Source organism: Aethalodelphis obliquidens, unplaced genomic scaffold, assembly GCF_003676395.1.
Source record: "Aethalodelphis obliquidens isolate GAN/ISIS:26980383/991018 unplaced genomic scaffold, ASM367639v1 scaffold49, whole genome shotgun sequence".
NCBI lineage: Eukaryota > Metazoa > Chordata > Mammalia > Artiodactyla > Delphinidae > Aethalodelphis > Aethalodelphis obliquidens.
In genome coordinates this window covers 2,043,592-2,060,111 of record NW_020837993.1, presented here as the reverse complement: position 1 = coordinate 2,060,111, position 16,520 = coordinate 2,043,592, and the positions used below count along the sequence as shown (strand labels likewise).

General features: G+C 40.2%; 1 protein-coding gene across 1 annotated transcript in view; it reads left to right on the top strand.

The window, feature by feature from the left end:
• AGBL1 (AGBL carboxypeptidase 1) overlaps positions 1-16,520 on the top strand; it is a gene marked incomplete at its 5' end in the record, with an annotated part of 506,902 nt that overhangs the window by 264,522 nt on the left and 225,860 nt on the right. The window contains one exon of the mRNA XM_027083140.1: positions 6,921-7,101. Within this exon, the coding sequence (XP_026938941.1) occupies positions 6,921-7,101 (181 nt within the window). The remainder of the gene's footprint in view (positions 1-6,920; positions 7,102-16,520) is intronic.

The following is a 16,520-nucleotide window of genomic DNA, read 5'->3' as shown; positions in this document are numbered from 1 at the left end:
CTCCTTTTTCATTTCTAATTCTATTGATTTGAGTCTTCTCCCTTTTTTTTTTGTTGATCTGGCTAATGGTTTATCAATTTTGTTTATCTTCTCAAAGAACCAGCTTTTAATTTTATTGATCTTTGCTATCGTTTCCTTCATTTCTTTTTCATTTATTTCTGATCTGATTTTTATGATTTCTTTCCTTCTGCTAACTTTGGCGTTTTTTTTCTTCTTTCTCTAATTGCTTTAGATGCAAGGTTAGGTTGTTTATTCGAGATGTTTCCTGTTTCTTAATGTAGGATGGTATTGCTATAAACTTCCCTCTTAGAACTGCTTTTGCTGCATCCAATAGATTTTGGGTCATCGTGTCTCCATTGTCATTTGTTTCGAGGTATTTTTTTATTTCCTCTTTGATTTCTTCAGTGATCACTTCGTTATTAAGTAGTGTATTGTTTAGCCTCCATGTGTTTGTATTTTTTATAGATCTTTTCCTGTAATTGATATCTAGTCTCATAGCGTTGTGGTCAGAAAAGATACTTGAAACAATTTCAATTCTCTTAAATTTACCAAGGCTTGACTTGTGACCCAAGATATGATCTATCCTGGAGAATGTTCCATGAGCACTTGAGAAAAATATGTAGTCTGTTGTTTTTGGATGGGATGTCCTATAGATATCAATTAAGTCTGTCTTGTTTAATGTATCATTTAAAGCTTGTGTTTCCTTATTTATTTTCATTTTGGATGATCTGTCCATTGGTGAAAGTGGGGTGTTAAAGTCCCCTACTATGAATGTGTTACTGTCCATTTCCCCTTTTATGGCTGTTAGTATTTGCCTTATGTATTGAGGTGCTCCTATGTTGGGTGCATAAATATTTGCAGTTGTTATATCTTCTTCTTGGATCGATCCCTTGATCATTATATAGTGTCCTTCTTTGTCTCTTCTAATAGTCTTTATTTTAAAGTCTATTTTGTCTGATATTAGAATTGCTACTCCAGCTTTCTTTTGGTTTCCATTTGCATGAAATATCTTTTTCCATCCCCTTACTTTCAGTCTGTGTGTGTCTCTACGTCTGAAGTGGGTCTCTTGTAGACAGCAAATATATGGATCTTGTTTTTGTATCCATTCAGCCAATCTGTGTCTTTTGGTGGGAGCATTTAGTCCATTTACATTTAAGGTAATTATCGATATGTATGTTCCTATTCCCATTTTCTTAATTGTTTTGGGTTCGTTATTGTAGGTCTTTTCCTTGTCTTGTGCTTCTTGCCTAGAGAAGTTCCTTTAGCATTTGTTTTAAAGCTGGTTTGGTGGTGCTGAACTCTCTCAGCTTTTGCTTGTCTATAAAGGTTTTAATTTCTCCATCAAATCTGAATGAGATCCTTGCTGGGTAGAGTAATCTTGGTTGCAGGTTTTTCTCCTTCATCACTTTAAATATGTCCTGCCACTCCCTTCTGGCTTGCAGAGTTTCTGCTGAAAGATCAGCTGTTAACCTTATGGGGATTCCCTTGTGTGTCATTTGTTGTTTTTCCCTTGTTGCTTTTAATATGTTTTCTTTGTATTTAATTTTTGACAGTTTGATTAATATGTGTCTTGGCGTATTTCTCCTTGGATTTATCCTGTATGGGACTCTCTGTGCTTCCTGGACTTGATTAACTCTTTCCTTTCCCATATTAGGGAAGTTTTCAACTATAATCTCTTCAAATATGTTCTCAGTCCCTTTCTTTTTCTTTTCTTCTTCTGGAACCCCTATAATTCGAATGTTGGTGCATTTAATGTTGTCCCAGAGGTCTCTGAGACTGTCCTCAGTTCTTTTCATTCTTTTTTCTTTATTCTGCTCTGCAGTAGTTATTTCCACTATTTTATCTTCTAGGTCACTTATCTGTTCTTCTGCCTCAGTTATTCTTCTGTTGATCCCATCTAGAGTATTTTTAGTTTCATTTATTGTGTTGTTCATCATTGTTTGTTTCATCTTTAGTTCTTCTAGGTCCTTGTTAAATGTTTCTTGCATTTTTCCATTCTATTTCCAAGATTTTGGATCATCTTTACTATCATTATTCTGAATTCTTTTTCAGGTAGACTGCCTATTTCCTCTTCATTTGTTAGGTCTGGTGGGTTTTTATCTTGCTTCTTCATCTGCTGTGTGTTTTTCTGTCTTCTCAATTTGCTTATCTTACTGTTTTTGGGGTCTCCTTTTTGCAGGCTGCAGGTTCGTAGTTCCCGTTGTTTTTGGTGTCTGTCCCCAGTGGCTAAAGTTGTTTCAGTGGGTTGTGTAGGCTTCCTGGTGGAGGGGACTAGTGCCTGTGTTCTGGTGGATGAGGCTGGATCTTGTCTTTCTGGTGGGCAGGTCCACGTCTGGTGGTGTGTTTTGGGGTGTCTGTGGACTTACAATTTTAGGCCGCCTTTCTGCTAATGGGTGGGGTTGTGTTCCTGTCTTGCTAGTTGTTTGTCATAGGATGTCCAGCACTGTAGCTTGCTGGTCGTTGAGTGAAGCTGGGTGCTGGTGTTGAGATGGAGGTCTCTGGGAGATTTTCGCCATTTGATATTATGTGGAGCTGGGAGGTCTCTTGTGGACCAGTGTCCTGAAGTTGGCTCTCCCACCTCAGAGGCACAGCACTGACTCCTGACTGCAGCACCAAGAGCCTTTCATCCACACGGCTCAGAATAAAAGGGAGAAAAAGTAGAACGAAAGAAGTAGTAGAAGTAGAAAGAAAAAGAAAGGAAGGAAGGAAGGAGGGAGGGAGGAAGGAAGGAAGGAGGGAAGGAAGGAAAAAAGAAAGAAGATAAAGTAAAATAAAAGAAGATAAAATATAATAAAGTTATTAAAATAAAAAAAATTATTATTAAGAAAAAAAATTAAAAACAAAACGAAACAAAAAAACGGACGGATAGAACCCTAGGACAAATGGTGGAAGCAAAGCTATACAGCATAAATCTTGCTCTCAAAGTCCACCTTCTCAATTTGGGATGATTCGTTCTCTATTCAGGTATTCCATAGACATCAAGTTGGTTGTGGAGCTTTATTCCGCTGCTTCTGAGGCTGCTGGGAGAGATTTCCCTTTCTCTTCTTTGTTCTCACAGGTCCCAGGGGCTCAGCTTTGGATTGGGCCCCGCCTCTGCGTGTAGGTTGCCGGAGGGCGTCTGTTCTTCCCTCATACATGACGGGGTTAAAGGAGCCGCTGATTCGGGGGCTCTGGTTCACTCAGGGCAGCAGGAGGAAGGGGCACGGAGGGCGGGTTAATCCTGCGGCGGCAGAGGCTGGCCTGACGTTGCACCAGCCTGAGGCACGCTGTGCGTTCTCCCAGGGGAGTTGTCCCTGGATCCCGGGACCCTGGCAGTGGCTGGTGGCACAGGCTCCCCGGAAGCGGGGTGTAGATAGTGACCTGTGTTCGCACACAGGCTTCTTGGTGGCGGCAGCAGCAGCCTTAGCGTCTCATGCCCGTCTCTGGGGTCCGCGCTTTTAGCCGCGGCTCACGCCCGTCTCTGGAGCTCCTTTAAGCAGCGCTCTTAATCCCCTCTCCTCGCGCATCAGAAAACAAAGAGGGGAGAAAAAGTCTCTTGCCTTTTCGGCAGCTCCAGACTTTTCCCCGGACTCCCTCCCGGCTAGCCGTGGCGCACTAACCCCCTGCAGGCTGTGTTGATGCTGTCAACTCCAGTCCTTTCCCAGCGCTCCGACCAATGCCGGAGCCTCAGCTCCCAGCCCCTCCCGCCCCGGCGGTTGAGCCGACAAGCCTCTCGGGCTGGTGAGTGCCGGTCGGCCCTTGTCCTCTGTGCGGGAATCTCTCCGCTTTGCCCTCCGCACCCCTGTTGCTGTGCTCTCCTCCACGGCTTCGAAGTTTACCCCCTCCACCGCCCGCAGTTTCCGCCCGCGAAGGGGCTTTCTAGTGTGTGGAAACCTTTCCTCCTTCACAGCTCCCTCCCACTGGTGCGGGTCCCGTCCCTATTCTTTTGTGTCTATTATTTTTTCTTTTGCCCTACCCAGGTACGTCGGGGATTTCTTGCCTTTTGGGAGGTCTGAGGTCTTCTGCCAGTGTTCAGTAGGTGTTCTGTAGGAGTTGTTCCATGTGTAGATGTATTTCTGGTGTATCTGTGGGGAGGAAGGAGATCTCCATGCTTTATTCTTCTGCCATCTTCCCAGAAGCCTCCAAAGTAACCTTATTTTAAGGATGACTTTAAATCTGCTCTTATATAAGGTAAACTAGAGTCTAACAAGATATAACAGAAACATGATTACATTTGCCCAGTCAAATAGTGGTTTATTGGTCTCAAACATCCAGAAGCATTGAAGAAGCTAGTGAAGGTGCAGGGTAGCTGCTTAAGGGATTTTTCAAGAACTAGGCTCTTTCTACCTTTATGGTAACATCTTATCATGTGACTTTGATTCTCAAGTTGGCTTCTTCACCTGAAAGTATCAGATCTATGTTCACGGAAGGAACGGGAGACAAAGTTAAGGGATAAGGTACAAAAACCAAGAAGGCATTTGCCAGGTGAAACAGTGCCCTTTAGTCAGTTTTCCAGAAAGACCGACCCCAGGTTGCCATTTACATCTCATTGGTCTCAACCCTGTCACATGGTCACTCCTACCTACAAGAGGATCCATGAAGCTGGGTGTTTTGATCTGGGCATTTTTTAAACCCCCCAAAATCAGGGGTCTGGTAGTAGGAAATAAGGGGAGAAAAGCTATTGGGCGGTAGCCAGCATTTTGTGTCATATGTGTATGTGTGTGTATATACAGGTATATATGTATGTATATTTATAAAGTATATGTATACATATATAGTGTAGTGTATATGTGTGTGTATGTATATATATATGTATGTGTGTGTGTGTATATATATATATATATATATATAACAAGCATTTACCCTTTTATTACTAACCAGTGATTCTTCAGTAGATCTCATCACATATCATAGCGTATCAGGGAGACACTGACTCCATGGTTGAGAACTTCTTATCTACAGAATAAAGTCCAAATTCCTAAACAAAATATATGAGGAAGGATCTTAACAGTTTGACACCAAACTCCTTTTCTAAATTCACAAGCTACTATCTCTAGTCCTTTGCTTCAGCCATTCACAACTTTTCTTTATTCTTGAATGCACCAGTTTTTCTCCTCTGTGTTCTTTGCCATGTATCTTTTTCTTTGCTTAGAAGACCCCTTCTCACCTTCTTTCTCTAGTTAGCTGATACTTATCCTTCAGGACCCAGTCTAAATAACATCACATCGCTGGAAATGTCCTTCCCTCTCTGACTCAGATCTATTTTTGGTGCTTTATGTACACCTCCACTAGCTCACTTGTCATTATTTGCTTGCATGTTTGTCACTACCGACAAATGCTTTGGCCTCTTACAGAACAAGGACTATAATATATTCAACTTTTTCTACCCAATGCCTCCTGCAGTTTCTGGAATATGTTCAAAATACCTGCTTAAGCAAAAACATAACTGAATATTATCTACAATATATAAAGGATCTACAAAGAGAAATAACATGCTCTTACCATAGTCAGTAAAAATGCACCAATATATGCCCCTTAAACCTGCATCTCATTGGCTGTTGACAGAGGGTTTTTTGTTTGTTTTAATTGATGATAATAGTAATATAATTAGGGAATTAATAGTTTATTTCTCTGTATCTTCCATTACTTGTTATTTAGCTGTAATTGAGAGTTACTCAGTTTTGTCTGTCTTTGTACAGAATTTGAGACACAGTTTATTCCCTCAAAAAGATTACTGCTTAAGGGAAAAAAGCCATATTTAACTCATGATTTGAATGATCAGGAAGAAAATGACTGATTTAACTTTTAGTCTGTTTAGTGGCTAAGGTATTTATACTTGGCAAATATTTAGTTCTCATCATTAGATTGGGTTTAGGAGCAATAAAGAATTGGGTGAGGATACAGAAGGAAGAGTCAAAAAACCCACACAAAATTAAACAACGGGTTAGAGCAGACACGGTGAATTGCTTGTATGATACCACATGTTCCCCACTTGTTCCTCAAGTATATGGGGACAGACATCACCAATCAATCAAAAGACATTTACCACCTGAACCCAGATGTGGCCTAAGAATACGTTTCAACACTACGATACTCCATGTGTCTTCTGTCAGCAAAGAAATGATAAGTCTCTCTTTCATCAATGCATTCTTCATAAGATCTATTCATGTCAATACACTCCCTGTGATTGGCAGAGAGTGTGTTCCTGATTTCTTCTGCAAAGTGAAGGAAGTATTGCAACTCCAAGATTAAGCTTCCAGGTGCTTCCCTCTTTTGTGAAATCTCTCCAGGATTGGCTTCAGTGTCATAAAGTTAGTCATAAATTTCCCAATTCAGTTTCTGTACTTGACTCCTATTTCTACTGGGGAATGTGAGGCACCATCCTAACCACAGACTTTATAATTGAGAAGGGAGAGAGCTAACAGGTACACACTGAACAGCAAGCAATATGCCAAGTTCTTTATAATCACATCCTTTAGTTTTTAGAACAGCTGCAGGAGGTCAGTATTATTGGCCTCATTTTACAGATGAGAAAGCAGCCTTGGAGAAATTAAGTCATTTGGCTGAGGTCTTACAATTGGTAAATGATGAAGATAAGATTCAATCTCAGATCTGGGACACCCAGCATCATGCTGTTGGACTCTGAAGAGTAAATTATTTCTTTGGTGGTCTTGCCAAAATCTGATTCTTGGTTGGTTTTGATGCCACTAAGTACTTATGCTTTGGATAACAGCCTTGAGCTTTAACTTTATACTCTCTTGAGTCTTGCAGACCATAGAGGCAGATGGAAAATGGATACATGTACATTAGATGTGTATTAGAAACAGTCAACCTGTTTCAGGCTTCATGCCAGTCACGTGTAATACTGGCTTCCTGGAGATTATCTGGGTGGAAATGAAAAGTGTACTTACGTTAATTTTCTTGTGTCTCTTTTTCTGCAGGGCAGCGCCCATACCAGGTGATTACTGCTCGAGTTCACCCAGGAGAGAGCAATGCCAGCTGGGTGATGAAGGGGACCTTGGAGTTCCTGGTCAGCAGTGACCCTGTGGCTAGGCTCTTGAGGGAAAACTTCATTTTCAAGATCATCCCCATGCTCAACCCAGATGGTGTCATCAATGGCAAGTATGTCAGGCACCTGGCTCAACCTAGTCCGCATTTATGTTACCATGGTAACATGTTGTTATTTTGCTCAATGGGCTTGACTGGAGAGGTCTTGGTACTCTGGCAGGAATAACTTCTCTTGGGTTCTGTTACCTGGTACAAATAACAGGGTAATCTCCATATACATTAATATCAATCTCATAGTTCCTTTGAATAGAAAGGTATAGACTCATTGGCAATTAATAACAGAGGAATCCATAGAAATAATCTCATCTAACACTCCTTTTAAAAAGGAGGGAATTGGTGTCCACAATAATCAAATGACTCCCCCAGTTACTTGGTTAGGACAAAGTCAGGGCTCAAATTGTGATTTTCTTGAAGTTAAGACCAGTGCTTCACAAAAATAAACTCAAAATGGATTAAAGACCTAAATGTAAGACCAGACACTATAAAACTCTTAGGGGAAAACATAGGAACAACACTCTTTGACATAAATCACAGCAAGATCTTTTTTGACCCACCTCCTAGAGTAATGGAAATAAAAACAAAAATAAACAGATGGGACCTAATGAAGCTTAAAAGCTTTTGCACAGCAAAAGAAAACATAAACAAGATGAAAAGACAACCCTCAAAATGGGAGAAAATATTTGCAAATGAAGCAACTGACAAAGGATTAATCTCCAAAATTTACAAGCAGCTCATGCAGCTCAGTATCAAAAAAACAAACAACCCAATACAAAAATGGGCAGAAGAACTAAATAGACATTTCTCCAAAGAAGACATACAGATGGCCAAGAAGCACTTGAAAAGCTGCTCAGCATTACTAATTATTAGAGAAATGCAAATCAAAACTACAATGAGGTATCACTTCACACCAGTTAGAATGGGCCTCATCAGAAAATCTACAAACAACAAATGCTGGAGAGGGTGTGGAGAAAAGGAAACCCTCTTGCACTGTTGGTGGGAATGTAAATTGATACAGCCACTACGGAGAACAGTATGGATGTTCCTTAAAAAACTAAAAATAGAATTACCATATGACCCAACAATCCCACTACTGGGCATATACCCAGAGAAAACCATAATTCAAAATGACACATGAACCTCAATGTTCAATGCAGCACTATTTACAATAGCCAGGTCATGGAAGCAACCTAAATGCCCATTGACAGACGAATGGGTAAAGAAGATGTGGTACATATATACAATGGAATATTACTCAGCCATAAAATGGAACAAAATTGGGTCATTTGTAGAGACGTGGGTGGACCTAGAGACTGTCATACAGAGTGAAGTAAGTCAAAGAGAAAAACAAATATCGTTTATTAATGCGTATATGTGGAATCTAGAGAAATGGTACAGATGAACTGGTTTGCAAGGCAGAAATAGAGACACAGATGTAGAGAACAAATGTATGGACACCAAGGGGGGAAAGCAGTGAGGGAGGGTGGTGGGATGGATTGGGAGATTGGGATTGACAAATATACACTAATATGTATAAAATAGATAACTGATAAGAACCTGCTGTGTAAAAAAAAAGATTAAAAGAAATAATAAAACAAAACAAAACGAACAGACAAACAAAAAAAGACCAATGCTTTGATTTGCTTCTATTTCCTGCAGATAAATCTTTATTCTCAGTTGTATTTTACTGGATTCTGGATACAGCTGTAATAAAAGTGTCACTTTATCTAAATGGAATGGCTGAAATGGTTGAAAAATGGCTGTGGAATGGCTAAAAGTGAAACGACTGAAAAATGGTTGGCTGCAAGAGGGAAGATTAGGGTGGTGTTTCTCCTGGCTTAGCTCCTCCATGCCTTTGAGAATGTATAATAGGAAAGGTGAATTCCAGTGTCGTAAGGTGTCAGCATTTGCAGAGTTGTGAGCTGAGGCCCAGATAGAAGAGCAGGTTCCCAAGATCACTGAGTCAGTGGGTTGGGGTGACAGGATTAACATTCATACATACCTGCCTCAAACTGTGGAAAAAGACTTAAAGCCCCTTCCTATGGTAACAAATGATTCTTTTTTACTATAGGATTAGACATTGGTATCCTATGGAAATAAACAGAATACAAGGTAAACAGAAAAATTGAAAGGAAAAATAATTTCAAGAGCTAAAAATAAAAATGCAGAAGAAGTTATAATTTCAAATATCAGTTTTAAAGAGGCAAAAGCATATGTTTAAAAACTGGGAAAATAGAGCAATATTGAAAAGGTGAAGCAGAAGAGGTAAAATGAGAGTTATAAAGAAATTAAAAAAGAAAACAAAAATTTCAGAGATAAAATTACAGTGACTTAAAATTAATAAGAAAATGTTTAAGAAATATAAAATAATAATTTCTTTCAGGAAATAAAAACCCAAAATAAATGTTAAAAGGCTGAGAATAGACTAGCTTCAAAGGAAAAGCACAAAAAGAATATTGTGAAGTTAAAAAGGTTAAAAATTTAAAGATGATAAACTAGAAAAAGAGGATGAGAATAAATTCCAAATGATAAAGTATGTTAAATTATGCCAAAATGCAAGCAAGTTAAAGCTAAAGGCTGTAAAACAAAAATTTCAATAGATACCACCAAAAAAAAAAAAAAAAAAAAAAAAAAAAAAGGAGGAAAAGAAAGCATCCATGTGTTCTAACAAGATTCCTAGATTTGTAGCTTCCAGATTATTTTTTTTTTTGATGGTAGTTTTTGGTGGGCAGAGAGGAGGGTCCTTCCTCTTTGCATATGGTGACTGGTTGGTCTTCAAGCATGTGTGAGGCTTGGGAGTCCAAAGGCCAAGTCCTTCAGCAGGTGGCATCAATCAGGCCTCTGGCAGCAGTCAGGCTTCCTAGATCTCAAGCTGGACAAAGCCCTAAAGCAGTATCCTTTCCTGGTCCAACAGAACTCAGCTGGCTCCTACCACGTGTTCCTTTAACTCTGGAGATCAGCTCCAGGGCCTCAGTGCATGGCTCCTCCCTGCTTGAGGGGCTAAGAGTTTTACTAGCAGGCTTACTGAGCCTAAATGGATGGAAAACAGCTCTGCAAGCCATCTTGAGAGACATGACCTCTTTTCAACATTTTCTCATCCAAGTTGGCTCTTTTCTGAAGTTACATGTTCCATTGAATTGTCTGGGGTCTGGTAGAGGATGGAAAGAGCATGGGGTTCAGAGTCATAACTCTAGTCTGGAATTCTGGCTCTTCCTCTGACCTACTCAATTTTCTCTTCTGTTGGAAGAGGAAGCTCCCTGTTGACCTGTGTTGGTAGAGGTCTTATAAGTCCAAAGTAACATTCAAGCTCTGGAATAAATACTGTAGTTTTTTCCATTTCAAACGCTCATACCTCTGAATCAGAGGCTTGATCCAGGTCTTTGGTTGAAAGGTTAACATGGTCTCAGTCACTGAATATCCTCCTGGCCTGGGCACACATTATTTCCAGCTTACAGCTGGTTGCTTTGGGCTCCTTAATGGCAGGCCAGCTTCTCTGTGACACCACCATCCATCGTCATTACCGTTATTTATTATGACTAAATTACCCTTTTTATTTATATAGCATCTTTCATCATGGAGCTCAAGGCACTTCGTAGGTTACTTGGATCACCCAAACAATTTTGGCTGAAAGGGATTTGGAAATCATAGCATTATTCTACTGAAAAAAAAATCCCCAGGTTGTTGCACATCATTACCAAAAGACTTGAGACTGCCATGGAATCATAACATACAATAAATGGGCTTAAAAGTTTCAGCTCAGGGCTTCCCTGGTGATGCAGTGGTTAAGAGTCTGCCTGCCGATGCAGGGGACACGGGTTCGTGCCCGGGTCCGGGAAGATCCCACATGCCGCAGGACGGCTGGGTCCGTGAGCCATGGCCTCTGAGCCTGCACATCCGGAGCCTGTGCTCCACAACGGGAGAGGTCACAGCAGTGAGAGGCCCGTGTACCGCAAAAAAAAAAAAAAGTTTCAGCTCACGAACCCTTAGAACACACCTAACATATGGTTTATCTAACTTCTACTTAAATGCTTCGTTGACATTCCATTTCAGGACATACCCATTCCATAGTGTATAATTAGGTGGATTTGTTTTTCTTTGTTTTGATCTTTGCCTTGTGAATTTTACACATTAACTAAAACTTAAAATTTTACAATTTTACACATTCTACACATTTCTAAAATGTGTAGAAACAAGGATAAGATCTAATCCCCATTTTACATGCCTTAACTTCCTCAGGTGAAGCCCTCTCCCAAGTTTGATGTGGTTCCGCTAAACATTGCTTATGTGGTATTGTTTCTGATGTTCTGATTGTCATTGATTTTCTTTGGACACATTCCTATTCATAGGCTTCTAAACATTAACAGAACTGCCCTGTGTGTGGTCTGACCAGCAAAGAGGCAAGCTTTTTGCCTAAAGATTAGAGAGCCTGAACCTGAACTTGCCACTTAACCTACCACAAGATGCTTTTCTTTCTCTCCCTGCTAGTATCATGCAAAAGTACTTATGAAAAAATGCATAATATTTCTGTGTACCTATCATTATGTACTATATTTTAAAATCATAGCTGCCTTCATTTAAATGCTATGACTGAAAGTTAAAGGTATCACAGAAGACCTTACAAAGGAATTCAGGTTTCATACTTTGCAAGTTATTTGAAACTTCAGGAAATCACTGTATTAGAAGACTCAGCTTTTAAATAAAAAAGATTCTATGAGCCTCAAAAAAAAAAAAAAATCACGGACCCCTGTGGAGTTTGCAAAACTGTGTAAAGGTGGAGTAGTTTCCTTGTGTGGTGATGTTAATGAGCCTCTGAGGATGGCTGGGAGGTTTTGATAGCAGTGGTCAGGGAGACAAAGCCAGGATGTTCTAGCAAAGATATAGTGGGTCTTGTCAAGCCAAAGATCTCTTAGCAACATATGTCTGTAACAGGAAAACAAAATACAAAGATGGTTTCCAAAAGAAACAATTTACCATCTTGTTGGCCTGGTAGTTTGTATTGAACTGGGCTGAGTTCAAAGTAATCCAGGAGGACTGATGCAGTGATCCCTTGTTTCTTATAATTCTTTCCAACATGGGATAAAAGAACAAGGAGACAACCAGTAGGGTTAGAGCAGAAGTGATAATGGCAGCTTGATTAGAGTGGGGAGTGGGGAGAAGACAGGTGATGACTTAAAAGGTCAACATGAGAAGTAAGTGAAGGAGAGGAAGAAATCTAGCATGATTCCCAATTTTTGGACTTTGCTTGCTGCGTGGAGGGTAGTGACAAATAATTTTTATAAAATCAACACCCAGGCCAACATTTTATTCCCAGGAGAGTCAGAGTATATTTATTCTTAGTATATATACAACGCTGCAAACTTGATTACTTTCTTCCAAGGCCATTGTGGAAGAGATGTAAACAACCATAAAGAGCAAAAGACGTGCTATAAGTAAACACACCAAGGTATTAAGAAGTAATAGGCTGAATGCTCTAGTGGAAACACATGAAGCTATAAAAATCAGATAAAAATCTTGACAGTTTTAACTATCTGGGACCATTTAAATTTACTATCAATAGGCTTTTACTCTGTGGATTGTGAAGCCTTTATTTTACTACAATAAGAGCACTCACAGACTTTATAAAAAAAATATTTAGTACTTTTTATAAGCCAAGAAAGAACCTTGCTCTTTTACATATATTTTCTTATCTAATAGTAACTATGGCCCAACCAAGGTAGATCTTCCGTATAATTTTCAGGTGCAGAAACTTGAGTATACAGGGGTGAAGTCTTCAGTGCAGTTTAAATAGCTCGTATTACAGAGCCAGAACTAAAACTTCTGTCTATTCTACATTCCTTTTCTATAGAGATTTAAGGGAATTAGAATAAAAGAATCTTAAAATGTTCTAGCTGAGCAGGTTATTGTATATTATTTAGTCCCAGTCCTTCAAATGATAAGGAAATTGAGACTAAAGAGATAAAATGAGTTATCACATAGCCTAGTTCAAGGCAGAAATGGCATGAAAAATTGTCTAGATAATTAAAACACTCAAGCAAATAGACACACACACACACACACACACACACACTCTGGCACACACATACCCATGTCTACCTCCAGAGCCCATGTTGATTTTAATCTATCAGCTCTCCCAAACTTGGATGGAGATGCAAGTAAAGCCTCAGCCCCATCAGCAGATGGTCTCTGAAATTAGTCTTGTTGACCTTGATCTTCACATCCAGTGTGACTGGGATGAAAGAAGGCATAGCCTCCCCTGCTTTCCGCAATCTTGGCCCAGGATGAATGAATTAGTTCATCCTCAGTTTTCCTTCATGGAATTTGAATTCCCAGCGTGGCTTGGACCTCAACACTCTACTGTGTCCTGCCAGCTTTCTCCTCTGGAGAAGACATACTTCCTGTTGATGCCAACTTTTGGCTTTAAACAGCACCCAGCTGACTTTGAACAGTTTGGCCACAGGGCTGCCATTCCACTGCCCATTCTATTGTACGTTTTCACTCAAGTAACTGTTCAGGATCACAAAATGCTTATGATTATCCCCATTGGGTTCACTTCACCTTTGGGCTGGGCTATGCCTCTTTCCTCCTTTTTTGATATGTTCAGGGCTTCCCTCTTATGTGACCTCAGCTCTAACTTTTAATGTATTTCAAATCTCTTCAATATAAAAACATGTAGCAGTGATTCTCAGACTTTCGGATTTCTCAGATCAGTTACATTTGAAAAAAAAATGGACTGTAGTAAGTATATAATTTTTAAAAATTATGCTCAAGAAAGAATGGAAGATACTCTCTGAGCTCCTAAACAACAGACTGGTGAGAAATTCAACATTAGTTGTTTCTTGGGCTGCCTCCTCACCTACCTACAATCATACAAGCAACTCAGGGGTTTTTGATGCTAGATCTTTAGATCATGGCAGTAAGCATTCTTGCCCTTCATACTATGATACATTTGCTACTGGCCTTGAAGACTTCCCTGTGGGTAGAGAGCAGTGTAGTCATTGAATGAATTTGTTATTCCCATTGTCAATCTTCCTGGAAAGGAGTAGATCCTGGAACAAGAAAAGATGCCTGACAGATGGACCTTTAGGGGGCAAGAGATAATTCTCTGGAGCTCAAAAGTGAAGAAACTCTGGTCTAACCAGAGGGTCCCCCTAGGTCACTGAGGAAACATGGCATCTGCTATGTGGAAGAGGCTGGAAGAAGCAATCCCTCACATGGCTGCTTGAGAATGAGAACAGCTATACCAATAATCAGTTTTAAATTTTCTGTGAGTAGTTATCATCTGTTATATCATTTATTCTAAGTAAAGTGTTAATAAGCCTTTTCGTCTTGTTTCAGCTGTGTTATTGAGGTTGAAATAAAATGTCTGCCTCAGATTGGTGCAGAGGATCAGTAGCAGTCATAGTTGGAGAGATTCCTACGGGAACAGGGAATAATAAGTACAATGGCTAATATGTTTTAAGAGTCGTGCTCCGTATAATTGGGACATTTAAAAAATAAAATAACTTCATTGTCTTCTAATTATAAAAATGATACATGATACAGTCAAGATAATAGGTGTTAAAGAAGAAGAGATTTGATTCACACTGGTGGTAGAAGTCTGAAAGTTCAAAAAGGCGATGCAGGGGCTTCCCTGGTGGCACAGTGGTTGAGAGTCCACCTGCTGATGCAGGGGACACGGGTTTGAGCCCTGGTCTGGGAAGATCCCACATCCCGCAGAGCAGGTAGGCCTGTGAGCCACAACCACTGAGCCTGCGCGTCGGGAGCCTGTGCTCTGCAACAAGAGAGGCCGCAATAGTGAGAGGCCTGCGCACCGTGATGAAGAGTGGTCCCCGCTTGCCGCAACTAGAGAAAGCCCTCCCACAGAAATGAAGACCCAACACAGCCATAAATAAATAAATAAATAAATTTTTAAAAATTAAAGAAAAAGGGGGGGATGCAGAAGAAACCAGGAGATTTAACATTTGCAGAGGCGGGCACTGCCTACAAGCATGGGGAAGCAAAGGGAAGAGGTGGAGTTACCAGAACCCAGGGTTGGAAAGGCTCCATGATGCTGGTGTGTGGAACTCTGAGAAGGGAGTCTGACTTGGCAAGGGCTTCAGTGGACCAAAGGGCGCAGTTGAAAGGGTGAAGGAATGAAAGTATCCAGATGGCAAGGGGATGCATCCCGCCTGCTGCTGGTACCTGTGAGAAGATGCAGTGATGCTAGTGCTGTGCGTCTTAAGGTGCAGTTCAGCCAGTCCCCTGCTGCTGCCCTAGTCTCATTAACTGGAACTGGGAAACATAAAGGGTATCCTTTTCTTCCTCTTCCTGCCTTCCTATCTCCCTCTAGTGCCTCTTCGTTGGCAGAACTTAGCAGGAAGCCGACTGGCAAGGGAGTCTGAGCGTTGCGATCTGTAGAGTTTTAGCTGCGGTGTGACAGAGCGGAGGATAGAATTGTGGGCTGAGAGCTCAGAGACAGTTGGTGAGAAACAAGCACAAAGCGTTGGTTTACTGAGTGTCCAACATGCACTTGCATCAGGCTTATTATTGTTTATATGTGACTTCTTTGTTTTCAAAAATTAAAATGGTTTTATTGTTTCCAATGGGGGGAAAAATGAGACATCATTTTTGTAGAAAATCCTAGTGTAGAGAAAACGCTTAAAGAAGAAATTAAAAAGCACCCAAATTTGGGGCTGATACATTACGTTAATCCAAGGGGCATTGTTCACATTATCATCCGTGATAATTACATTTTGCCTGCAGAATTTTGTAACCTGGAGGCCCTCCCTGGATCAGGCTGCCCAGAGAGAAACACTGTTAGCAAGCTGAAGAAGGTCCATCAGCCATTTGTTTGTAAATTGACCGCTTCAGGTATATCAGCTGTTTCCTTAAACATATTTCTATATTCATACCCATGTTAACTTTCATAAGGTAATGTATTTTGTAGTATAGTTTATAAACAGACAGCTTCTTCCTACAGCAAAGAATACAAATGGCATTTATAGTTTTGAAAAGAGCAATCTCATGGTCTTGATGGGCCATAATTGATTTAAACAATTCTCCATTATAAACAACAGACAGGTGAAGAGTCTTGTTAGTCTCTGGGCAAATTTCTCCAGTCATTTCCTTAAGATAAATTCTTGAAAGTAGTCTGTTGAGTCAGATGTTATGCATATTTTTTATTTGATGTATGTTATTGCCAGACTCCTCTCTATAGAAGATGCACAGATGTATATTCCTACCACTGATGGATGAAAGGGCCTGGTCCCCATACCTTGTTAACACTGCACATTATCACTCTTTTTATTCCTTGTGAATGTAATAGGATAAAAATATGATTTTAAATTTAAGTTTTTTATACTTATGAAAAAAGTAAATATTTTACTCCCATTTTGGAAATGAAAAAAAAAAATCTGAGGCAAAGGACTGGGTGGCATATGCAAGGTCAGCCACACAGCTGAGTCAGGAATTAAACTCAGGTTGCAAAGCTCGTGTTC